Source organism: Nomascus leucogenys, chromosome 22a (genome assembly GCF_006542625.1).
Source record: "Nomascus leucogenys isolate Asia chromosome 22a, Asia_NLE_v1, whole genome shotgun sequence".
NCBI classification, from domain to species: domain Eukaryota; kingdom Metazoa; phylum Chordata; class Mammalia; order Primates; family Hylobatidae; genus Nomascus; species Nomascus leucogenys.
The window spans coordinates 30,926,858-30,949,251 of record NC_044402.1 but is presented as its reverse complement, the minus strand read 5'-3'; the positions used below and the strand labels follow the sequence as shown (position 1 = coordinate 30,949,251).

At 42.4% G+C, this 22,394-nt stretch overlaps 1 protein-coding gene across 4 annotated transcripts in view; it reads right to left on the bottom strand.

Moving 5' to 3' along the window:
• Positions 1-1,941: 1,941 nt before the first annotated feature.
• AREL1 (apoptosis resistant E3 ubiquitin protein ligase 1) overlaps positions 1,942-22,394 on the bottom strand; it is a 53,103-nt gene continuing 32,650 nt past the window's right edge. For all 4 annotated transcript variants that reach the window (XM_003260754.3, XM_030803051.1, XM_030803052.1 and 1 more), the window contains 15 exons: positions 17,637-17,806; positions 17,191-17,371; positions 16,748-16,995; positions 15,074-15,151; positions 14,122-14,263; positions 13,876-13,997; positions 12,470-12,545; positions 11,816-11,925; positions 11,002-11,181; positions 10,701-10,826; positions 8,503-8,632; positions 8,357-8,415; positions 5,849-5,938; positions 4,607-4,782; positions 1,942-4,530 (listed from right to left, as the gene is read on the bottom strand). In XM_003260754.3, coding sequence (XP_003260802.1) covers positions 4,428-4,530; positions 4,607-4,782; positions 5,849-5,938; positions 8,357-8,415; positions 8,503-8,632; positions 10,701-10,826; positions 11,002-11,181; positions 11,816-11,925; positions 12,470-12,545; positions 13,876-13,997; positions 14,122-14,263; positions 15,074-15,151; positions 16,748-16,995; positions 17,191-17,371; positions 17,637-17,806 — 1,991 coding nt within the window. In that variant the 3' untranslated portion in view covers positions 1,942-4,427. The remainder of the gene's footprint in view (positions 4,531-4,606; positions 4,783-5,848; positions 5,939-8,356; positions 8,416-8,502; positions 8,633-10,700; positions 10,827-11,001; positions 11,182-11,815; positions 11,926-12,469; positions 12,546-13,875; positions 13,998-14,121; positions 14,264-15,073; positions 15,152-16,747; positions 16,996-17,190; positions 17,372-17,636; positions 17,807-22,394) is intronic.

Genomic DNA, 22,394 nt, shown 5'->3' with positions numbered 1-22,394 from the left:
GCTCACTGAAAGCTCCACCTCCTGGGTTCACACCGTTCTCCTGCCTCAGCCTCCCAAGTAGCTGGGACTACAGACGCCTGCCACTACGCCCATTTAATTTTTTATATTTTTAGTAGAGACGAGGTTTCACTGTGTTAGCCAGGATGGTCTTGATCTCCTGACCTTGTCATCCGCCCGCCTCGGCCTCCCAAAGTGCTGGGATTACAGGCGTGAGCCACTGCACCCGGCCGCCCCTCCCCACTATTAATATGAGGACAGGCTGTTTGAAAACGGGCCTGGTGAAATAATGATCATAAGTCAGGACAGTAGTTACCTTTAGTGGGATGGGATGAGAGTTTGCTCTGCAGTGCTGCAATGTTTTATTTCCTGACCTGGATGGTGTCTATTTGTGCATTTCCTATAATGACTCATAAGTTACACATTAATAACTTTTTTATAAATACTGTGTCTCAAAATAAAAGAAAAAAGGAATTTTAGTATCCTGTAATACTTTTACTATTCCACATTATCTGGAACTGGTTTATTATGCTTGAAGGTCTATGTGAAGCCAGAGTAGAGGGAAGGAGCCCTTAGGGTTCAAGCCACTTGCTGGAGAACCTCGCTGTGGTCCTGACAGCGAAAAGTGGGGCTGGAGAGAGGTTTCAAAGCTCTATCTACAATGGCTCAGAGGCAATAATGTACAAGAAGCTGAAGCTAGTATTTATGGAGTCATAAGAAAGACTTGATGGGCTAAAATCACTCACTGGATCAATGTTCATAGTGACCTATTCAAAGCCACAACAGCAAGTGTATAAGATTCAGGACTATAAATAACCTTAAAATGTACAGTTAGAAGGATAGACTTTTAAGACCTTTTTTTTTAAGAGACAGTGTCTTAGCCAGGCACGGTGGCTCATGCTAATCCCAGCACTTTAGAGGTGGGTGGATCACTTGAGCCCAGGAGTTCAAGACCAGCCTGGGAAACAGCCAAAACCCCACCTTTTAAGAGAAAGAGAGACAGTGTCTCGCTCTGTCACCCAGGCTAGAGCACAGTGGCACAGGCATAGCTCACTGCAGCCTCGAACTACTGGGCTCAAGTGACCCTCCTGCCTTGCAGTGTTCCAAAGTGCTGGGATTATACGTATGAGCCACTGTGCCTGGCCCTTTAAGATATCTCATATCACTCAGGAGCTTGATGAGGTATGAGGAGAATGCACTGTTTGGGGTGGGGGCAAGAATCTCTTTTGTTTTGTTTTTAAATTCAAAAGGGAACTTTTTTAACATTTTCCAGATTGGGAACCAATATACAAGACATCATAATTACTTTCCCAAGAAAGTCTGGGTCCTTAACACTTCTCCTTCTAGGCCCAGATCAGAGGTCTGTTTTTTTGTTTCTCTTCCAAGATTACCTTTATAAGCTGAAAAGAATCAGTAAGACTTGCCACCAACAAACTTCTTAGGAACAGTATTTTTGCTTGCCACTCCCAAACCCCTTGTGGGTGAGGGAGATGTTGGGAGACAAATGTGTGCTTAAATATGAAAATCAAAAGGCTATTTATCAAAGTGTTAACGGTGATTACCTCTGGATAGCAACTTACCTATTTCCCTTGTTCTTTTTCTTATTTCCAAATTTTCTATATTGAATTTCTAGGTAGTAAAACAACAATGAATTAATGTTCAAAGACTGATTAACCGGTTCCTTCTTCAGAAGCTGAGCATAAACACTTGTCCTCGTCTCCCCATGGCTGAGACAGTGGCCCTGCCTTGCACCATGGACAGCAATCAGGGAAGGGTGAAAGGGCAAGAGTGGGACAGGCCAGGACTCCAGGTGTACACTCTACCCCGAGCCGACCACTTCAGGAGGAATTACTGGGGAAATGCAAAATCATTTCCAAATCTTTTCCTTCCCCACCTTCCAGTCAAGCCATGAATCTCCATTTAAAGCAGCCACTCACTCCTTAGTTCTTTTAAACATTTATTTATTTACTGTACAAAATATTTACATCATCAGCTGCAACTGCCTGGCCCTTTCACCTGGCCTGACAAGTCTGCAGCAGGGCTTGGTCTCTGCCAATTTTCCAGAAACATGCTGACACTCTCCTAGGTATTCACTCATGTCTGGTCTCCTTCAAAGATGCTAAAAGGCCAGAAGGGTAGCTGGCCCCCCAAGTACCTGGGTCACAAGGACATAAATAAAAGAACTGTCCAAAATAAGAAACACTAATAGAAAATTGCCCAAGAAATAACACACTCTCATCTCTTTAACATATTGTACCTTTTCCCCACACAGGCTAGTATGAAAGCAGGATTAGAAAACAAAACAAAACAAAACAAAACAAACAAAAAAAAAAACAGTAAAAGAAAAGGCCCAAGAGAGCAAAGATACTTTTGAATAGAGTTAGGACAGAGAATAGAAAACCACAACAGTACCAAAGGGTTTTGTTTAACAAAGACTGGTGCCTAAGGACCACCACAGGGATGCAGCTGCCCTGGCTGGGTTGCAATGGTGCCTAAGATGCTCTGAAAAAATGCTACGACTAGAGCTTAAAATGACAGATCTAGCCAAGACAATCAACTCAATCTCCAGGATCAGTCTCTGGAAGGCTGCCGGAGGGGAGAATTCAGAAAAGCGACTGCCCAAAACAGCAGAACCAGTCTACGTGCCCCCAGCTGGAAACCCCTTTCTGGGCCCAAGGGGCAGCATTTTGTTTCCCAGGGTGGTGATAAACCTTCCTGTACATATCCCATGGGAAAACATTTGGGCAAGCAGCAGCACCTTGTCCTGGTCCCTGAGGAGAGCAGTGACCATGTGGCATGGAGGATCCTGGGGTATAGAGACCCTGATGCTGGATCCCGGACCCCAAGGATGAGTGAGGTCAGCACCCATGTGCCAAGAAAGGACAAATGATGACTGCGAAAGAGTGAGGTCAGGCAGGAACTGTAGCAGCTCAGGAGGGCTTGTTCCTCATGATCCCTGCGAACAGGAGGGCTCAGACATGCTTCCAGGAGGCCAAGGCATTGCCAAAGTCCTGCCTTGTCTCAGGACTCTGTGTACTTGCTGGTTTTGGCAATAAAGATGGCTTGTAATATTCTCAGAGTTGACTGCCCCATTGGGAATGGTAGCTTGCAGCAAAGCCTTCTTAAAAACACAAATTTGGGAAGTCAATGAGATTTTGAATCTTGAAATTATTTTCAATCAAACAGTAATGAAAAAGAAGGTTGTCATCTTCCAAGATATAGCAGCAGGTACTCTTCAATCATCATTCAACAGTGAACCTAATAAGCTTCCTCCCTCCTTAGTTCTCCTTCCTGATAACTGATGGAGCAAAGGGGAGTACAGGGGTTGGCAGGTGTTTACTGTGTAACATATCACCTCCATGTTCGTCCCTAGTGTCCTGACACCAAGGACCTGTGATAAGCACGTAAACTCCTAGTCCCTGTTCCTTTGTCTTAGTGCTGCCAGAGAACACCAAGCAGAGAGAGAATCAGGGATTGCTGGCATACTATTCTTACTGTTCTAATCTTTTGCTACAAAATTTTCTTCAGTAGAATGCTAAAGAATCCCCAGCTATTAGCAGACTACATAATGGGGAAGTCAGTGGCCCAAGCCGGCCATACTTCAGTGCCAATAACAAACGCAGGGAAAAGCATCAGTAGTCTCCAAGCCAGCCATATGCCTAGGCATGCCCCACTCTGGAGGCTACGGCTCAGCTATCCTTCATATTCTTCAGTCTATCTGCTTTTCTCACTGGCTACAATTCAAGAAAAAGCTTACAGAGTTCTTCTTTGTGGATTAATAATCATTTCCAGAAATGCCCGAAGGGAAAGTGCTTTTTCCAGTTCTGACACCACAAAAAGATTCTTTTTATCAGTCCTCATTAGAGGCAGTCCAGTGCCATGGCCTATGCCTACCATTGTGCAGAGGGACTGCTCCTATAGGCCACCTCCTACTTGTCCCTCTCTCCTGGCTCCTGATGAGAAGAGACAATCACCCCACCCATGAGAAGGACTCAAGTACCAGTCTGGTCAAGTAGTGAGGGCCAAAGAGAGTGTCTCCAAGGAGTATCAGCAGAGGGAGTTTTGGAGCACAGTGTGGATTTAAGGGTCTCCACACCAGTTTCCCAACAGGGCTGAGCCCCATGTGCCATCTCCCTCAGCTACTGAGATCTTCAAAGGACCAAATAAATGACAGCAGCATGGTCCTCTTCTCATGACAGAATGAAGAGCTCAGCTTACGTACCATGCCAAAGTGGCCTGTGGTAGATATGGGCAGGGAGCAGGTGAGGTAAAGACAAGGCTTGTAGGTGACAAAATCCTCCAGACACAGGGGAGCATGCGGCATCTTCTGGCTGATGGTTATGTGTGTTAGGATCAGCGGTTATGATGTCTGTAACTTGCGCCCAGAAGCTCCAGAGAGCATGGGAGCCAAGTGGATGACAGGAGAGCGATCAGAGCATGCCAAAGCCCTCGCAACCCTCGCTGATGGCCAACTGCAGCATCCTGTGCACCTCTTCGTAGGAGTCATATGTAGGGAGGCACAGCTGGTTAAAACTGGAAGGGCAAAGGAGAAGTGATCAACTCATACCACCAAAAACACTGGGCATGCATCAGGTGGGCAGATACCTACCACGTGTGTGCAGTAGGCAGCGTGCTATGGGTCGGAGCGGCAATAATCTGAAATGAGGGACAGAGGGCGGCAAAGCCTCCAGGTGGTAGCTGAGAGGAGCCTGTTGTGAACTGAAGTAGCCGAGCCAACTCCTCCTGGGTCAGACTGGAAACCACAGTCCAAAACCACCTCATGACCTGGCAGGGAGAGCACAAGGCTGGGATCACACATGGTAAACAGCCTAGGATTAGATCCCTGGGGAAGGAACAAGATACACTAAAGTGGGGCTGTGCCCCAGTTACCGTTCAATGAGGACACAGGGTAGGAACAGTTTGACAAGCACTTCAAGAATTTACACTGTCGGCCGGGCGCGGTGGCTCACGCTTGTAATCCCAGCACTTTGGGAGGCCGAGGCGGGCGGATCACGAGGTCAGGAGATCGAGACCACGGTGAAACCCCATCTCTACTAAAAATGCAAAAAAATTAGCCGGGCGTGGTGGCGGGCGCCTGTAGTCCCAGCTACTCGGAGAGGCTGAGACAGGAGAATGGCGTGAACCCGGGAGGCAGAGCTAGCAGTGAGCCGAGATCGTGCCACTGCACTCCAGCCTGGGCGACAGAGCGAGACTCCGTCTCAAAAAAAAAAAAAAAAAAAAAAAAGAATTTACACTGTCACACGATTAGGAGGGTAGTCACTGACTGTTGGTTCTCTTTCTTTGCCATCTCCAATTTACTACTCCTGTGGCACTCAGCATGACAGCCCTTAGGGATCAGGGCTCTCTTCTGCCTGGACAACCACCTATCTTTCCCCATGTATCATTTTTTTTTCCCAGAAAACATGTCAACTGCTTTGACTCCCCTACTTTTTTCTTCTTCTTTTTTTTTTTTTTTTTTTTTTTGAGAAAGAGTCTCGCTCTGTCGCCCAGGCTGCAGTGCAGTGGCGTGATCTCAGCTCACTCCACCTCCTGGGTTCAAGCGATTCTCCTGCCTCAGCCTCCCAAGTAGCTGGGACTACAGGCATGTGCCACCACGCCCAGCTAATTTTTTTTTTTTTTTTTTTTCTGTATTTTTGGTAGAGTCGGGCTTTCACCATGCTGGCCAGGCTGGTCTCAAACTCCTGACCTTGTGATCCGCCTGCCTCAGCCTCCCAAAGTGCTGGGATTACAGGGATGAGCCGCTGTGCCCGGCCTCCTCTACTTTTTTCTTCTGAAACTTTTTCCTTATAACATGGCACAAATCCAACTGAAAGAAGTTTGGTCCATTTACCTTTTCTCTGAAATGCCATGAGCCACCAACAACTACTGCATGGGCTTTGAAGTCAGACACACTGATGTCTCCAGTCCCACATATCAGCAGCTGGAAAAAGACGGTAAGGTGTTACTATGACAGTCAGAGAGACAAAGACCCAATATAAGGTCAAAATTACCTAAGTTAACAGGTAAAATGTAGAATAAAGAAAACATTACCAGGAAAAAGACAGAAAGTGAGGTCATAGTGCCAGAATACTGCTTTAGGAAAATCAATTACATACAGTAGGGCAATAAGTTGCTAACCAGTGGGTAAAAAAAAAAGATTCACATGGCTTTTAAAATATATATTTATACAAGTGTTGGTGGCCCTACCTGGGACCTCTAAATCTGAATCTCTTGGAACAGGTTATGAGCTTATACAGGAAGAAAAAAAATTGCCCAGGTATTTCTTTCTTTTCTTTTTTTTATTTTTTGAGACGGAGTCTCACTCTGTCTCGGCTCACTGCAACCTCCACCTCTCCACCTTGCATGTTCAAGTGATTCTCCTGCCTCGGCCTCCTGAATAGCTGGGATTACAGGCGAGATATTTCTGATGAACACCCTAAGAACTGCTGCTATGGATTATTTTTAATTGAAACAAAGGACAAAAAACACACACACACACACAAACTAAGTGTTTCCTGACAGTCTGCCCTAAACTTAGCCTGGGAATGTCAAGGAGAAAAGGCAAGCTGTTTCCCCAAAATCCCCAGCCCCATTTATGAATTTGTCGATGGCCTTTCCTTTTTCTTAGGATGCATTCTTTTGTGGATTGAACTTTTACTACCTTCCCTTCAGCTCTGCCTCTACTTGATCAGATACATTTAAAAGTATGCCAAAAAATGAGAACATTGATGACATCAGAGCCCTAAACATCTTGTTGATGTCCTAATTTGGTTCAGGATCCAGCATGTTACTTAGCAGACTGCAAGTACTCATCCAATAGCTATAAAGAATAAGACATTCTAACCAAGAGACAAGAAGAGCCCAAACTAAGCCTGAGAAGCCTTGGCTCTTTCAAAAAAGAACTTGCTAAGCTGACGAGGAACTAAGAGCAGGATGTAGAACAACTGTAAGAGACCATGTCCTTCCTTTCTACTTACTTCTACAAATTGTTACAAATGCTTTGCTTCAAAATAAAACAAAATTTACCAGTAGCTATTCCTCAGCCCAAAAAATAACAGTGTTAGGTAATAGGTTTATCAGAAACTTTAGGCTGAGCTGTGGAGAGTTCATTTTGTTTGGATTTCACATCTGAAGATATAAAACATGAAAATTACAGAAGATTTTGATTCTTGTTCTCAAATCTACTTCAGTCAACAGAAATAAGAATTGGGCAAGACCACCTAAAATTACCTTTTCCCCCATTTTAAAAGAAAACCTTCCTCCCTAAAGAAACAGTTGGCAGAAAGACACTCCTCACAGAAACTATGGGAATTCAGAACTAGTAACTTGCACTGCACCATCTTGTACAGATGTCTCATCTGTGAGCAACAGGCCACAACAAATTGATGTTATTCTTCGCCCACACATGATACGGACTTCAGTTCTGCTAATTATAGAATGGTATTTACCATCTTAGAGCCATTTTTTAGTTGTTACAGGATCTGAAATAAGAATGAATTTACTATATAAATAAAAATATATACTATACACTGTTTTGGTCTAATGCTTTTGAAATATGATCCCATCTTTTGGTTTGTTTCCTTCACTTCATTAGAATGTAGCCCATGAGGGCTGGAACTTTGTCTTATTCATTACTCTCTCTGCAGTGCCTCAGGAGGCACTCAATATATACCTGAAAAAATAAATTCTATTACCCCCTTAAATGTCATAGGATTTTATAGACTGTACATGATACTAACATTCTTTACTACTCAATGATTTTTTTTTTTTTTTGAGACAGAGTCTTACTCTGTCACCCAGGCTGGAGTGCAGTGGTGCGATCTCCGATCACTGCAACCTCTGGCTCTGGGGTTCAAGTAATTCTCATGCCTCAACTTCCCAAGTAGCTGGGATTACAAGCGTGCATCACCACGCCCAGCTAATTTTTGTATCTTCAATAGAGACGGGGTTTCACCATGTTGGCCAGGCTGGTCTCGAACTCCTGACCTCAGGTGATCCACTCACCTCAGCTTCCCAAAGTGCCAGGATTACAGGAGTGAGCCACTCCCAGCTTCAGTGATATTTGATGAATACATGAGTATTAATTATTACTCTTTATAAATAATGAGCTACTTGCTACTTTCATTTATTTATTTATCCCTTAAGCTAATATCTCTGCACTATTTGCTACTAATTTTCACATTCTAATTTTTTAAAGGCCGAAGGAAGGGTCAATGAATGGAGGAGCCACAAAAGTGAAACCACCTCTTGCATAAATGGCTTTCCAGCTGCATCTCATAAGAGAAGGTACACCAAGCTGGCTCCTGTAAGCTACAAAAATGCCAAGTTAAGAATGGGAGTCTGAATTGCAAGCACTTACCTCAAGCTCATTCTCATCAAAAATAGCCAAAAGGTTCTCAGGGACCAATTCATTCAGGCCTGAAACAAAGTAGGCAAGTTAAAGTCATACCCACACTATGGATATAGGTATTTTAACTTCAAGGCCAAGAACAGACAGGATCCCACCTTTTAGGAAATGTTCCACCTCCTCTTTCACTTGACTGGCCAGCCGATATTGGGCCAGCAAATTTAAATAGAAGATTTTATTCGCATTGGTGACTGGAGTTTGAGCTCCACCTGTCATGAGTTCTACAACCTGTAAAAGGCGGCAAAAGACAGACAAGGGAGAGACTGTGGATGGAAATTTATAAGATGACATCTGCCTAGATATTTTATAGACACAGCATTACTGACCTCCATCACTGTCAGTCACAAGTTTCTGCTGTGCATTCCGCTGTGCATTCTGCTGTGCATTCAACACACTTGGTTTAATTTAGTTCCTAAGCTTCAGGGTTCCTACCACTATTGCTGTATACTAGCTATTATTTCTGAAATGGGTGTCTGGGTAAGGTCTTCTCTGACTCAGTCAAGTAGTAGTGATGCAATAGGAAGATATTATGGCTCCTCGTTAGCAATGTTTCAATCTACGATCCAAAATGAAACCACTATTGACCTCTTCTCTAAGCAACTAAGAGCAAAGTCAGATAAGCAGTAAAGAAGTCTTTTTATGTCTCAGAAATTCCAAGATGGGAACAACTGTTCCCACACATTCTTTTATCTCTAATGTGAGTCAACAGAACAAGCCACAGTTTGATACTTGAAGATCCTGGATTCTAATCGCAGCCCTGATGCTAGCTTGCTACAGACCTTTGGTTAATTGCCCCTCCAGACCTTAGGGGAAATTATTTGGCCCTAATTTTCCTCTCTGCAAAGAAAAAGGTGAACAAACTGTATGACTCTCAAACAGAATTGGTATCCCCCAATAAACTCCTAAGGGAACTTTGAAGGAGCCCTGAAGCACAGCTTAAAACCATCATCCAGGAATATTTGTGTAGAGTGACCAAGGTTGTCTCCATGAAGTTACAAGATCAGATTTTAAGACAACAGCATGGTAGCAATAGCATGCTACTCCACAGCAGGGATTCTCAATGGATCTAAAAATGTAAAACTTTTTTTCTGTTGGTATGCACAATCCTGGATTTTTTTTTTTAATGTAAGCATTTCTATCTAGGAGACTAAGAAATAAATTATTAAGATTTAGTATTCATATTAAACACAATTAAAATGAGCACTACCCTGGGTCTGAGGACCCTAATTCAGTGTCCTATTGACTCTAGCTGCCTTATCATGCCAGCTCAGGAAGTCAGGTCTAATCCCATGTGTACAAAGGCAGACAGCTGGGAATCCCATAATTTTCAGAATGGGTATCTGATTATCAGTATAGTGGTACCAATGGTCATAATTTTTCAATCATTCCTATTCTGCTTTTAACTTTAAGTTTACTGCAACTTTAGCTTCATCATTATCATTTGATGCTGTTTAACACCACAATGTAAATAGAAGCACATGCATTGGAAATATCTCTGGCCCATCATTTTCTAATAAAAAGTTTTGGTTTTATTATTTTGAGATAGGGTTTTGCTGTGTCACCCAGGCTGGAGTGCAGTGGTGCAATCATAGCTTACCGCAGCCTTAACCTCCTGGGCTCAAGCGATGTTCCAGCTTCAGCGCCCACTTCCTCCCACACTCCCCCAGTAGCTAGGACCACAGGCACAGGCCACCATACCCAGCTAGATTTTTTAAAGTTTTTGTAAAGACAGGGTCTTGCCAAAGTTGCCCAGGCTGGTCTTGAACTCCTGGTCTCAAGCCATCCTCCTGCCTCAGCCTCCCAAAGTGTTGCAATTACAGGCCATGAGCCACTGCACTCAGCCAAAAAGTTTAAAAATACCCAGGCATTGTGTTAAAATAGGAATCACCTACATCACTACTGCGAATGTTGACAAAGACACTGCCATCTCCTCCAAATCTGCTTGTACAGTGACACTTCATCATCATTCGTTATTTTTTAACTGGAAGTAGGACTCGGTTGGACAGATGGAGATATGCGTCTTTTGTTTCACTCAAATGGGCTGAGATCATAAAGCGTAGGATGCAATGTCCTACAGCTGTGCTGTCCAATACAGCAGCTGCTAGCCAAGTGTAGTTATGTAAGTATAAATTAACTAAAATGAGAAGTTCAGTTATTATGTCACCCACATTTTGGGTGTTTAATAGACAACACAAATATGGAACATTTCCACCACTGCAGAAAGTTCTCTTAGACAGTCCTGCTCTATAGGAAACTGGAGAACATAGGACCCAGAGGCTTTGGTCCTCTTTCTCACCTTATCCAATTGACCTGATTTATTATATTTCTCTTCTGCAAAGACCAGCTCCATCTCACTCGTGTCATTGTTGAGGATAAAACAAACTTTAGATTTGTAGAATTCTGGGTCATCTGTTTCAAAGTACTGAGGAGGCAGAAAGACACAGAACAGAACATGAATACTCTTGCCCTAAAAGTTGTAACTGCTTAGAACCACTTATCCCTTCAACCTTAAAAATTATTATTTACAAGCCCAGGAGGAGAGATTACAGGGTTAATGGCCAGGTGCCTTAGTAGGAAATGCACACCCAAGATGTTACCTTGTAATGCATACGCAGTCCTATGATTTGGGCCAGGAAAGAGCGGGTGAAGCGAGCTCGGACCAATTGCTTGTAGGCTCCTCCTAGAGAGGACTCATAGAGACACTTGCCCACGAGCCGTCCCGCAAACTCATACATTTTCAGGCGCAGATGAGCGGGGCGATTAGGGTTAGGATGCACCTGTCCAAGAAAGAGACTGAAAGGCCCTGGGCCATTTTTCTTCAAGCCCAGTTCTGGAAAGACCCTTCTTCCCCAACCCCATGCCAAAGGAACAAGAATGTCACTGTGAGGATCAGAGTCCATCCAAATGTTAGTTTTTTGGTAGCCACCACTGAGTAATTCAAAGTGACTGGACGATAAAGGGCAAAGGTGGACTTAATTAAGAATCTTATATTAAGTTTGTGGTTAATCAGCAGATGATGTGATGCCTTTTCCCTAAACCAGAACTTCTTTCAGCCAAAGTGTACTTCTCTACTCCTGACACCTTTGTCTAGACAAAGATCTAGTACAGGAATCATTTGCTTCAGGTATGTTTTGAGAAAGAGGCTTAATTATTATAATAATTAGTAGAGTAGACATTATACTATAATGTTTTTTTCAAATATTCAGCTGCCTGCCTTTTTGCTTATTTTACAGATGAAATAATAAAGGCAAAGAGGAGGAAGACAATCTGATTAGCTCATATTTTAAGCAGTAAAATTAAGAATAGGACACAGGTTGTCAGGTTCCCAGATCAGTTTCATAATTTTTAATCCTTGTTAGTCTACCCAAGATAACATAATCCACATTTTCCACCCACCCGTCACCGACTCACTAATGCTTGGTTGTTGTCACTGAACCGGGTGAAGAGCTGATTGGTGGTATCAAATAGTGCTTTGCAGATTAGCTCAAACCATTCCCGGCGAGGCCCTCCCCAGTCCAGAGCTGAAAAGCATAATGAACATAAAAAATGACTCTGCCCTACCTCCTCTTACCACTTTTGTTTATTGAATCATCATTTTATACTCTCCACATTCCCTCTATTGTACTACCCTGGTGTTTCTCCGTTGCAACTCATCTAGACTGTGGTCCTTTGGAAATCCCATCCCTTTTTGTAGGATTAATGGTACTCTGATCACTAAGGAAAAGCCCCCTAGTATGGAAACACCAGAGGTCGGAGATCCCAGGAAATGGACATTTCTCTCAAGGTAACCATGGTTCAAACACTTAGAACTGTCTCTCCAAGTCCCTGTATGTCTGTGTTCCACAAGCTCCTCAATGCCATCCTGGCCAGTAAATACCACCCTTTTTTTCTTGACTCATGGTTCCCTTTTCCTTGGGGAAAAAAAACTTAGGTTTTTTTTTTTAGGGAGTGAGTAGGAGGTAAGGGTTGCTTTTTTTTTTTTTTTTTTTTTGTAGAGAGGGAGTAAGAGAAAGTGGGAGTGGGGAGGAGAGTTTAAAAAGATGAATATAAAATTTCAAAACTGACCTTCTTCATCCTGAAAAACAACCTCAAAGTTCTTGCTCCAATCTGAGATGGAGAAATTCCGAGTGGCTTTCAGAGACTGAAAAGCAGTGAAAGGAAAGGAATTGTCAGAACACTGGCTGGTGTCCTCTGGATGTTAAAGACAACAACACAAGAGCACTGCCATTGTCTGTTGGACTAACTACGACTGCCTGAAGGAGATATGTTACTCATAAACAAGCTTTAATGATACCACCTGACATTTAAAATGCACATAACTTCAAATTTAAAGTTTTTAAAAATGATCTGATTTGTCTTTACATCATCACTTTGTGGGAAAGCTGAAGTTGTTTTTCTTCCTTTTCTTTTGTTTTAAACAATCCTTGTTTTAGCAATGAAAACATTCTTGCATAAAGAAGTAAAAAATGACTCAAGTCAGTAAGCTGTAGGCAAAAAGAACCAAGGAATCCTGGTTTTCAGCAAAGTATGGTCTATCCACCAGACATCTTTATACACAAGGCTAGGTTCAGACAGCGAGCCATGCCACACGGAGAATATGGCTGAGAAAAGGGGTTTCCAGTCACACCTACCAGAGCCAAACATCACAAACACTTTCTGGACAGGAACCAAGCCTTCTCATTCCTGGGGAATGTAAGAACTATGCCAGTGTCTGTGCAGTGGAGACAGACACACATCAGGTGTTCCTTTTCCATCAGACCAAAGTGACAACAAAAATCATTTCCTTTTAATTCAACAAGAGCTCTTCTATTCCAGGGATTCAGTAATGAGAAGTTTCTTCTGTAATCATTATTTACACCTGCCCTACATAGGCGTTCCATGGGACTGTTCAGGAACCCATTCAGTAGATTTGAAGGCCAGTAAGTAAACTGCTCTCCCCTCGATAACATACCTCTAACAAAACTGCCCCAAATTTGGTAGAATCAAATAGATGAACAGACATATGTAAAGAGAGAAATTTAGGTTTCAGAAATTTAGTGTATCTGTCTTTTACAGATTTAAACAGATAAATTTAAGTTTCATGAAAAAGATAACCAGATCAGGCATGGTAGCTCATGCCTGTAATCCCAACACTTTGGGAGGTTGAGGCGGGTGTATCACTTGAGTCCAGGAGTTCAAGACCAGCCTGAGCACATGGCAAAATCCCATCTCTACAAAAAATACAAAAATTAGCCAGGCATGGTGACACATACCTATAGTCCCAGCTATTTGGGAGGCTGAGTTGGGAGGATCACAAGCCTGGGAAGATCGAGGCTGCAGTGAGCCATGATTGCACCACTGCACCCCAGCCTGGGCAACAGAGTGAGACCCTATCTCCCAAAAAAAACAAAAACAAAAACAGTAACCTGCAGAATATAGATGTTCAATTAGAAAACTTTGGTATCTGCTGACAGAGATGAAATTTTACCTACCGATTCCAACAAGGCATGTCTGCTGACCTTCAGGGTGACTTTGGAATGTGGTCTTTTCATATGTACCTGCCGAAGCTCTCGCTGGAAAAAATTCACCTTGTCCTGAAAGGTCTCAGAGCCTCCTGAGGAGCAGCAAGATCCATCATTACAGCCTCATTACAAGCCATCTGTGTAGTCCTGCCTCTCCACCCTCATGGATGTGGCTGGGCTCACTACCTTCCCTATAGAATCCCTGTGTAACCTCACCTATGTTCTTATGCAGCGAGCGGATAAAAGTGGCTGCTAGAATGTTCCTCTCCTTACAGCTGAGCTCCACAGGAGGTTGAATGCCATCATCCACCACCAGTGTGAGGAGCTTATGGACAGGGTCAGGACCAAGGTATGAAAACTGGTTAAGAAAAAGAAAGAAATTAATCTATAAAACCCTCAAGCCCAGTAAAAGTCCTCCACAGTTCTACCCTCTGTACCAACCAACAATAATAAGTTAGGCTTGTTTTCTCCAAATGAGGACCTACCAGGAATACATTTCATTATTTTTCCCTTCAGCGATTTACATTTCAACATTTTAAATTATTTTAGTCACAGAGACTGCCTTTAGTTAGGACCACCAGCAAAACTACAGACCTTCCAACATAAAATATAAGAAGGGTGATATGTTAAATAGCAATAAATGGCAATATGGTGATATATTAAATAGCAATAGTAAGGATATATTAAATAGCAATAAATGACTACTCTAAACTGATCAGAAGAAAATTATTTTTATAAAATGGCATATTCTAGCCTTTGGGCAAAAGTTTAGATTCCAGAAGCCCAGAAAAGTTAAAAACAAACAATGTATTTTAATATATGAGAGTGCTGCTTCTAAAGGAGTTAGCTTCAGCACACTGGGAGACCAAGCTTGGGCCAGAGTTACAAACATCTTCTCTATTAACTTAGTCTTGAAGGCAAAGGATCACTGCTGAAGTATTCTGAGTTGCTACTAATTCCTGTTTCTGTACGCATGCGTCCTTCCAGAATTTATATATTCTTCATGCCATTTAGTGAGGAGATAATGATGCTTTATTTGGCAACGAATCCTGTGTACACTGTGAGATCTTGCAGAAACATTAAAGGTGCTTCTGAGAAAAAATAAAAGGCTGAGATAGTCCAGAGATGAAGCATGCTTGATGTGAACCAGATGTAAGGTTCAGCTTACTTTTGTTCCTGGACACACTCGGAAGGTGTAAAGGCGCCAGGGGATGATCTTCAGGTAGAACTCCTTCACTGAGAATTGCTGGAGGATCAACAGACAGGAAATGAAGTGAATGATAAATAAAAAGTCTCTATTTGGGTATTCTCATTCAAATATCATAGTCCCTATTTACATTTCTCATAACCTTTCCTCTCCATGGACAAAAGTAATAATTTAGTGAGTACTAAAGTCAAATAAATACATTAACTCTCTATTTAAAAAGGCAAATTAAAAATATTACCCTGATGGCCAAGTGTGGATGGCTCACACCTGTAATCCCAGCACTTTGGGAGGCCGACGCAGGCAGATCACTTGAGGCCAGGAGTTCAAGACCAGCCTGGCCAACATGGCAAAACTCAGTCTCTACTAAAAATACAAAACAATTAGCTGGATACAGTAACTCATGCCTGTAATCCCAAGTACTCGGGAGGCTGAGGCACGAGAATAGCTTGAACCCGGGAGGCAGAGGGTGCAGTGAGCTGAGATTGGACCATGGCACTCCAGCATGGGTGACAAAGTGAGACCCTGTCTCAAAAAATAAAATAAAACAAATAAAAAAATATGACTCTGACAATGCAGTTTCACACAGAGATATTTCATAATTGTAATACTCAAGTCTTTCTAAATATCTAGGATCAGGTTTTCACTTTATGAGAACAGAATATTTCACCTAGAAACAATCAAAATCTCCTTCTGCTCAGCCCCATGATGCTCAGAATGACTTCCTCCAAGTTACTGGACAGCAAACACCAGCAACCCATATACACTGCTTTATACCTATTTGAATGGTGCCAAGGATCTGCCAGGGAAGGGAGGCAAAATGGGGTGAGCTGGAGTGGAATACGTTGGTGGTATAGGGGAAGGTCCTCACACAAAAAAGTTCATATAAAAGAGGAAAAGACAATGCAAAAATTTTTTAATCTTAAAAAATCCCTTTTATCTGAATGTGCAGGTCAGTTGTTTTCTTGATTAAAAAAAAAAGTTTAAAGAAAATTTCAAACACATACTAAAGAAGACAAAGAAGCATAATGAAACTATCAGCTGCTTCAACAATTACCAATTCATAGCCAATCTTGTTTCATTTATTCACTTACCCATTTCTCTCATTACCATCACCCCTAGTCCAAATTAAGGCTAGATTTTTAAATGAAGAATGGTACACAGCAAAGTGTTCTGAAGTAGAACAGAATTAGAACTAAGTTTTGGTTATGAGATTAAAGAGATGTAGTGGGATGTTTCACAGAGTCTCATTTTTATGAGGACTGAATGAATAAGGAAAAACAAATATTAAAAAGAAACTAACACAAAGTGCTTCTTAGCTCAGGGGCTTGGGAAATTCACCTTCTTTCCTCTGCCAAAATTTCTTTACTCCAATCCTGTAGCCTAATAGTGACATCCATTTACTGTGGTTTCATGAATCACAGAATAAAAGATCAAATTGTTTTGACACAGCACAAGAAGCCAACAGTGATTTTTATGCTAGCAAGAAATTTTTAACGGTTGAAAGTGGTTTTCTATACAACTAGTTAACAATCTTGCCTTGATTCTCAGACTGTTACTTTGTGGTTTCTGCTACCAAATACCAATTACACACAGGTTCAAGAAGAGGGATTTTATGTCAAGAATGGAAGGTCCAACCTTTGGTGACACATAGCAGTACACCTTCTTCGGTTTCTTCACCTTCTCAGGGGTGTGGCACTCAGAGGGCGAGTCTTCCTCTTCCTCTTCAACAGCAGTGGATGGCCGGCGCTGGGAAGAGGTCATGTGCATGGGTGGCAGGTGCCATGGAGTGCTGCTATAGTTGGTAGCATTATAAAGATAAGCCTCAAAGTAAATGCTCACGCCTGAAGTGGACACATTGCGTTCGACGATATTCTTCTCATCCTCTGAAGTATAATAAGGAATAAGGTTTAAAGTAGAAGTCAGGGGAGAAAAAAATTACCTATCACTAGCCTTTTAGTCTACAGCACAAGCCAAATGTGGCCCAAATATCAAATGTTTGTGAGGTCAGACAAATGAGTGCAAACAGGCAAAGAAGTGGCTGAAGAACAGCACTAAATCATACTTTTCTTTTAACTTACCACTTAGGACAATAATGTCAAATTCACCATTATTGATTGGCTGATTTTGGTATGAAATGCAAGCATGGAAGCAGCCTCGAGAATGCAGGGTGAGTCGCAAGAACACCTGGAAAGTCTGCCTGTTGGATGTTACTGACTTCTCAAATGAGACACCAGTACTCTCTTCTTCTTGAGGGCCGAGCTATAGGAAGGCAACAGGGCATCACTTAACATATAGTATTTTTCCCATTTACAAGTCACTTTACTCTTTACAAAGAGCTTTCCTATCTATGATCTAATCTAAATCACAAAATTACTAATGAGACAGGTATTGTCAGATGAAGATACAGACAGCACAGAAGTCAAGGAGAAGGAAACAGGGATCGAAGTGAATTAGAAGGTGTGAGAATAACAGAGAAAGGAGCCAGCTCTCTCTAGCACACAGATAAAGAAGGGAGGCTGCTTACCTCATGAATGGACAAGGTGTAATTGTGCTCATCTCTCAAGGACATGGAATTGTTGGTGGGATTATCATACTCATCTCGGGGTACTATTTGAAGGGTGTGCGGCTGCCCACAGGTCAATACAAGAGTAGAAAAATGGCACACAATTTTGGTCTTAGAAGGAACCACCATTCCTGGAACAAAGACAATGGAATCTAACATTATTTTATTTCATTTTATTTATTTATTATTTTTTTTGAGATGGAGTCTCGCTCTGTCGCCCAGGCTGGAGTGCAGTGGCGCGATCTCGGCTCACTGCAAGCTCCGCCTTCCGGGCTCACACCATTCTCCTGCCTCAGCCTCCCATAGCTGGGACTATAGGTGCCTGCCACCATGCCTGGAGAATTTTTTTTTTTTTTGTATTTTTAGTGGAGATGGGGTTTCACCGTGTTAGCCAGGATGGTCTCGATCTCCTGACCTCCTGATCCACCCGCCTCGGCCTCCCAAAGTGCTGGGATTACAGGCATGAGCCACCAAGCCCGGCCGGAATCTAACATTTAAAGGCGCTCTTCAGGGCACAAAGATCTGCTCAGTGGGTCCTAGAAAGCTAGGTTTCCTCCCAATTCCTAGGGATAAATAACACTATCAAGAGGAAGAGAGACCAGGTGCGGTGGCTCACACGTGTAATCCCAGCACTTTGGGAGGCCAAGGCCAGAGAATCCCTTAAGGATCCCTTAAGAAGTTCAAGACCAGCCTGAGCAACATAGCGAGACCGTCTCTACAAAAAATAAAAATTAGCCGGGCATGGTGGTTCATGCCTGTGTGTGTCCCAGCTACTCAGGTTAAGGCAAGAGGATCACTTTAGCCCAGGAGGTAAAGGCTACAGTGAGCTATGACCACACCATTGCATTCTAGCCTGTGTGACAAAGGAAGACCCTGTCTCTCTCTCTTTTTTTTTTTTTTTTGAGACAGAGTCACGCTCTGTCACCCAAGCTGGAATGCAGTGGCATGATCTCGGCTCACTGCAACCTCTGCCTATTGGGTTCAAGCGATTCTCCTGCCTCAGCTGAGTAGCTGGGACTACAGGCACCCGCCACCACACCCAGCTAATTTTTGTATTTTTAGTAGAGACAGCGTTTCACCATATTGGCCAGGCTGCTCTTGAACTCCTGACCTTGTAATCTGCCCGCCTCGGCCTCCCAAAGTGCTGGGATTACAGGCGTGAGCCACTGTGCCCAGCTAACCCTGTCTCTTTATTAAAAAAAAAAAAAAAAAAAAGAGGAGAAAACAGAAATAGAGAAGTTTAAATGAATTTGGGGGCTTATTTTTTTTTTTACAAATTCTTAACCACTGCAAACCCTAAGCAAAATGAAAAAAACTTGGAAGAAATAAAACAAAACAAAAAAACCAACAAACAACTAAACAAATGGAGATATGTTTATGGAAGATCCAACATAGTACAGATGTCAATTTTCCCCAAATTGATATATAGGTTTAACAAAATTCTTATCAAAATTCCAGCAAGATTATTTATAGATTTAGTTAAGATTATTCTAAAATTTAAATGGAAAGGCAAAGGAACTAGAATAGCTAAAACAATTTTGAAAAAGAAGAATAAAGTGGAGTCAGCTTACCAATTTCAAGACTTATTATAAGAGCTACAGTAATCAGGCTGTGCAACTTGGCTCACGCCTGTAATCCCAACACTTTGGAAGGCCAAAGCAGGAAGATCACTTGAGTCCAGGAGTTCAAGACCACCCTGGGCAACATAGTGAGACCCTATCCCTACAAAAAAGATAAAAAACTAGCTGAGCATGGTGGTGCACGCCTGTAGTCCCAGCTACTCGGGAGGCTGAGGCAGGAGGATCACTTGAACCCAGGAGGCCAAGGCTGCAGTGAATCATGATCGCACCACTGCACTCAGCCTGGGTGACAGAGTGAGACCCTGTCTCAAAAAAAAAAAAAAAGAAGAGAGAGCTACAGTAATCAAGATTCTTTGGTACTGGCGGAGGGATAGGTACATAAGATTAATGAAATAAGCCCCCACAAATATGTCCAACTGCTTTTTGATAAAGGTACAAAAGCAATGTAATAGAAGAAAGATGAAAGATCACCTTTCAACAAATGATGCTGGAGTAAATAGACATGTATAAGCAAAAAAAAATAAATAAATAAATAAAAGACCTTGACCCAAATCTCATATATTAAAATTAACTAAAAATAGATCATGACCCTAAATACACATTTTCAAACTGTAAAAACTTTTGGGAAAAAAAGAGAACATCTTCAGGATCTGGGACCAAAGATTTCTTAGACACCAACAGTTTGACCATAAAAGAAAAAAATGGATGCACTGGATTTCTTTCTTTCTTTTTTGAGACAGGGTCTCACTTTGTCACCCAGGCTGGAGTGTAGTGGCATGATCACAGCTCACTGCAGCCTCAACCTCCTGGGCTTAAGTTATCCTACCACCTCACTTCTCCACCCTACTCCCCAGTAGCTGGGACTAAAGGTGCACGCCACCACACCCAGCTAATTTATAAAATTTTTGTAGAGACGACATCTCACTATGTTGCCCAGGCCAGTCTTGAACTCCTGGGCTCAAGTGATTCTCCCACCTCAGAAAGTGGATTTCATCAAAATTGAAAACATGTGCTCTGTGAATAACTCTGTTAAGGGAATAAGAAGAAAAGCTCAGCCTGAGCAACATGGCAAAGCCCCATATCTACAAAAAATATAAAAATTAGCCAGGTGTGGTGGCACATGCCACAGTCCCAGCAACTTGGGAGGCTGAGGTGGGAGATCACCTAAGCCCGGAGAGGTCAAGGCTGCAGTGAGCCATGACTATGTTACTGCACTCCAGCATGGGTGACAGAGTGATACCTTGTCTCCAAAAAGAAAGAAAGAAAAGCTACAGATGGGGAGAAAATATTTGCAGACCATATGTTTAACAAAGGAGTAGCATATAGAATATATACAGAACTCTGAAAAGTCAACAGTAAAAAGCCAAAATGGGCTGGGCACGGTGGCTCATGCCTGTAATCCCAGCACTTTGGGAGGCCAAGGCGGATGGATCACCTGAGGTCAGGAGTTTGTGACCAGCCTGGCCAACAGGGCAAAACCCCATCTCTACTAAAAATACAAAAAACTAGCCGGGCGTGATAGCAGATGCCTGTAATCCCAGCTACTTGGGAGGCTGAGGCAGGAGAATTGCTTGAACTTGGGAGGCGGAGGTTGCAGTGAGCTGAGATTGTGTCATTGCACTCCAGCTTGGGCGTCAGAACGAGACTCCATCTCAAAAAAAAGAAAATAATAAATAAATAAATAAATAAATAAATAAATAAATAAATAATCATCCCATTAGATAATGGGCAAAACAGCCAGGTGTGGTGGCTCATGCCTATAATCCCAGCACTTTGCGGGGCCAAGAGGGTGGATCGCTTGAGCTCAGGAGTTCCAGACCCGCCTGGCCAACGTGGCAAAACTCTGTCTCTACAAAATATACAAAAATTAGCCAGGCGTGGTGGTGCGTGCCTGTAATCCCAGCTACTCAGGAGACTGACACAGGAGAATTGCCTGAACCTGGGAAGAGGAGGTTGCAGTGAGCCAAGGTAGTACCACTGTACACCAGCCTGGGCAAGAGCAAGGATGTCTAAAAAAAAAAAAAAAAAAAAAAAAGAAAGAAAGAAAAGAGAAGAGAAGAGAAAAGAAAACAAAAGAAAAGGAAAGGGACAAAAGACATGAAGAGACATTTCACCAGAGGATACATACATGACAGACAAGCACATGAAAAGATGTTCAATAGCATTAACTATTTAAGAAATGCAAATTAAAAGCACAATGAGATACCACTACACACTTATCACAATGGCTAAAATAAAAAATAATGACAACATTAAATGTTAGCAAGGATGTGAAGAAACTGGACTATTCATACATTGCTGGTGGGAATGTAAAATGCTACAGCCACTCTGGAAAAGAATTTGGCAATTTAAAAGACACTAAGCATACAACTGCAATACATCTCAGCAACTGCATACTAGAGAAATGAAAATTTATGTTCACATAAAAACCTGTAAGTGAATATTTATAGCAGCTTTATTCATCATAGACCCCAAATGGAAACAACCCAGATGTCCTTTAACAGGTGAATAGTTAAACAAACTGGTACATTCAGACCACAGAATATACGTAGAGTATCCCTAATCCAAAAACCAGAAATCCAAAATGCTCCAAAATCCAAAACATTTTGCGAACCTACACGATACTCAAAGGAAATGCTCACTGAAGCATTTAGGGTTTCAGATTTTTGGCCTAGGGATGCTGAAGTGGTAAGTAAGCATATTGCCAATATTCCAAAACCCGCAAAAATCCAAAATCCAAGACACTTCTAGGCAGACACAGTGGCTCATGCCTGTAATCCCAGCACCTTGGGAGGCCAAGGCAGGAGGATCGCTTCAGGCCAGGAGTTAGAAACCAGCTTGGTTAACATAATGAGACTGTCTCTACAAAACAAAAAATCAAAACATTAACCGAGCATGGTGGTGCACACTTGTAGTCCCAGCTACTTGGGAGGCTGAGGTGGAAGGATTGCTTGGGCCCAGCAGGTCAAGGCTATAGTGAGCCATGATCCTGCCACTGCATTCCAGCCTAGGTGACAGAGCAAGGCCCTGTCTCAAAAACAACAAAACATTCCTACACCACGTTTGGAGAGAAAAAAACCACAAAACCACACTTCTGGTCCCAAGCATTTTGGATGAAGAATACTCAACCTGTACTACT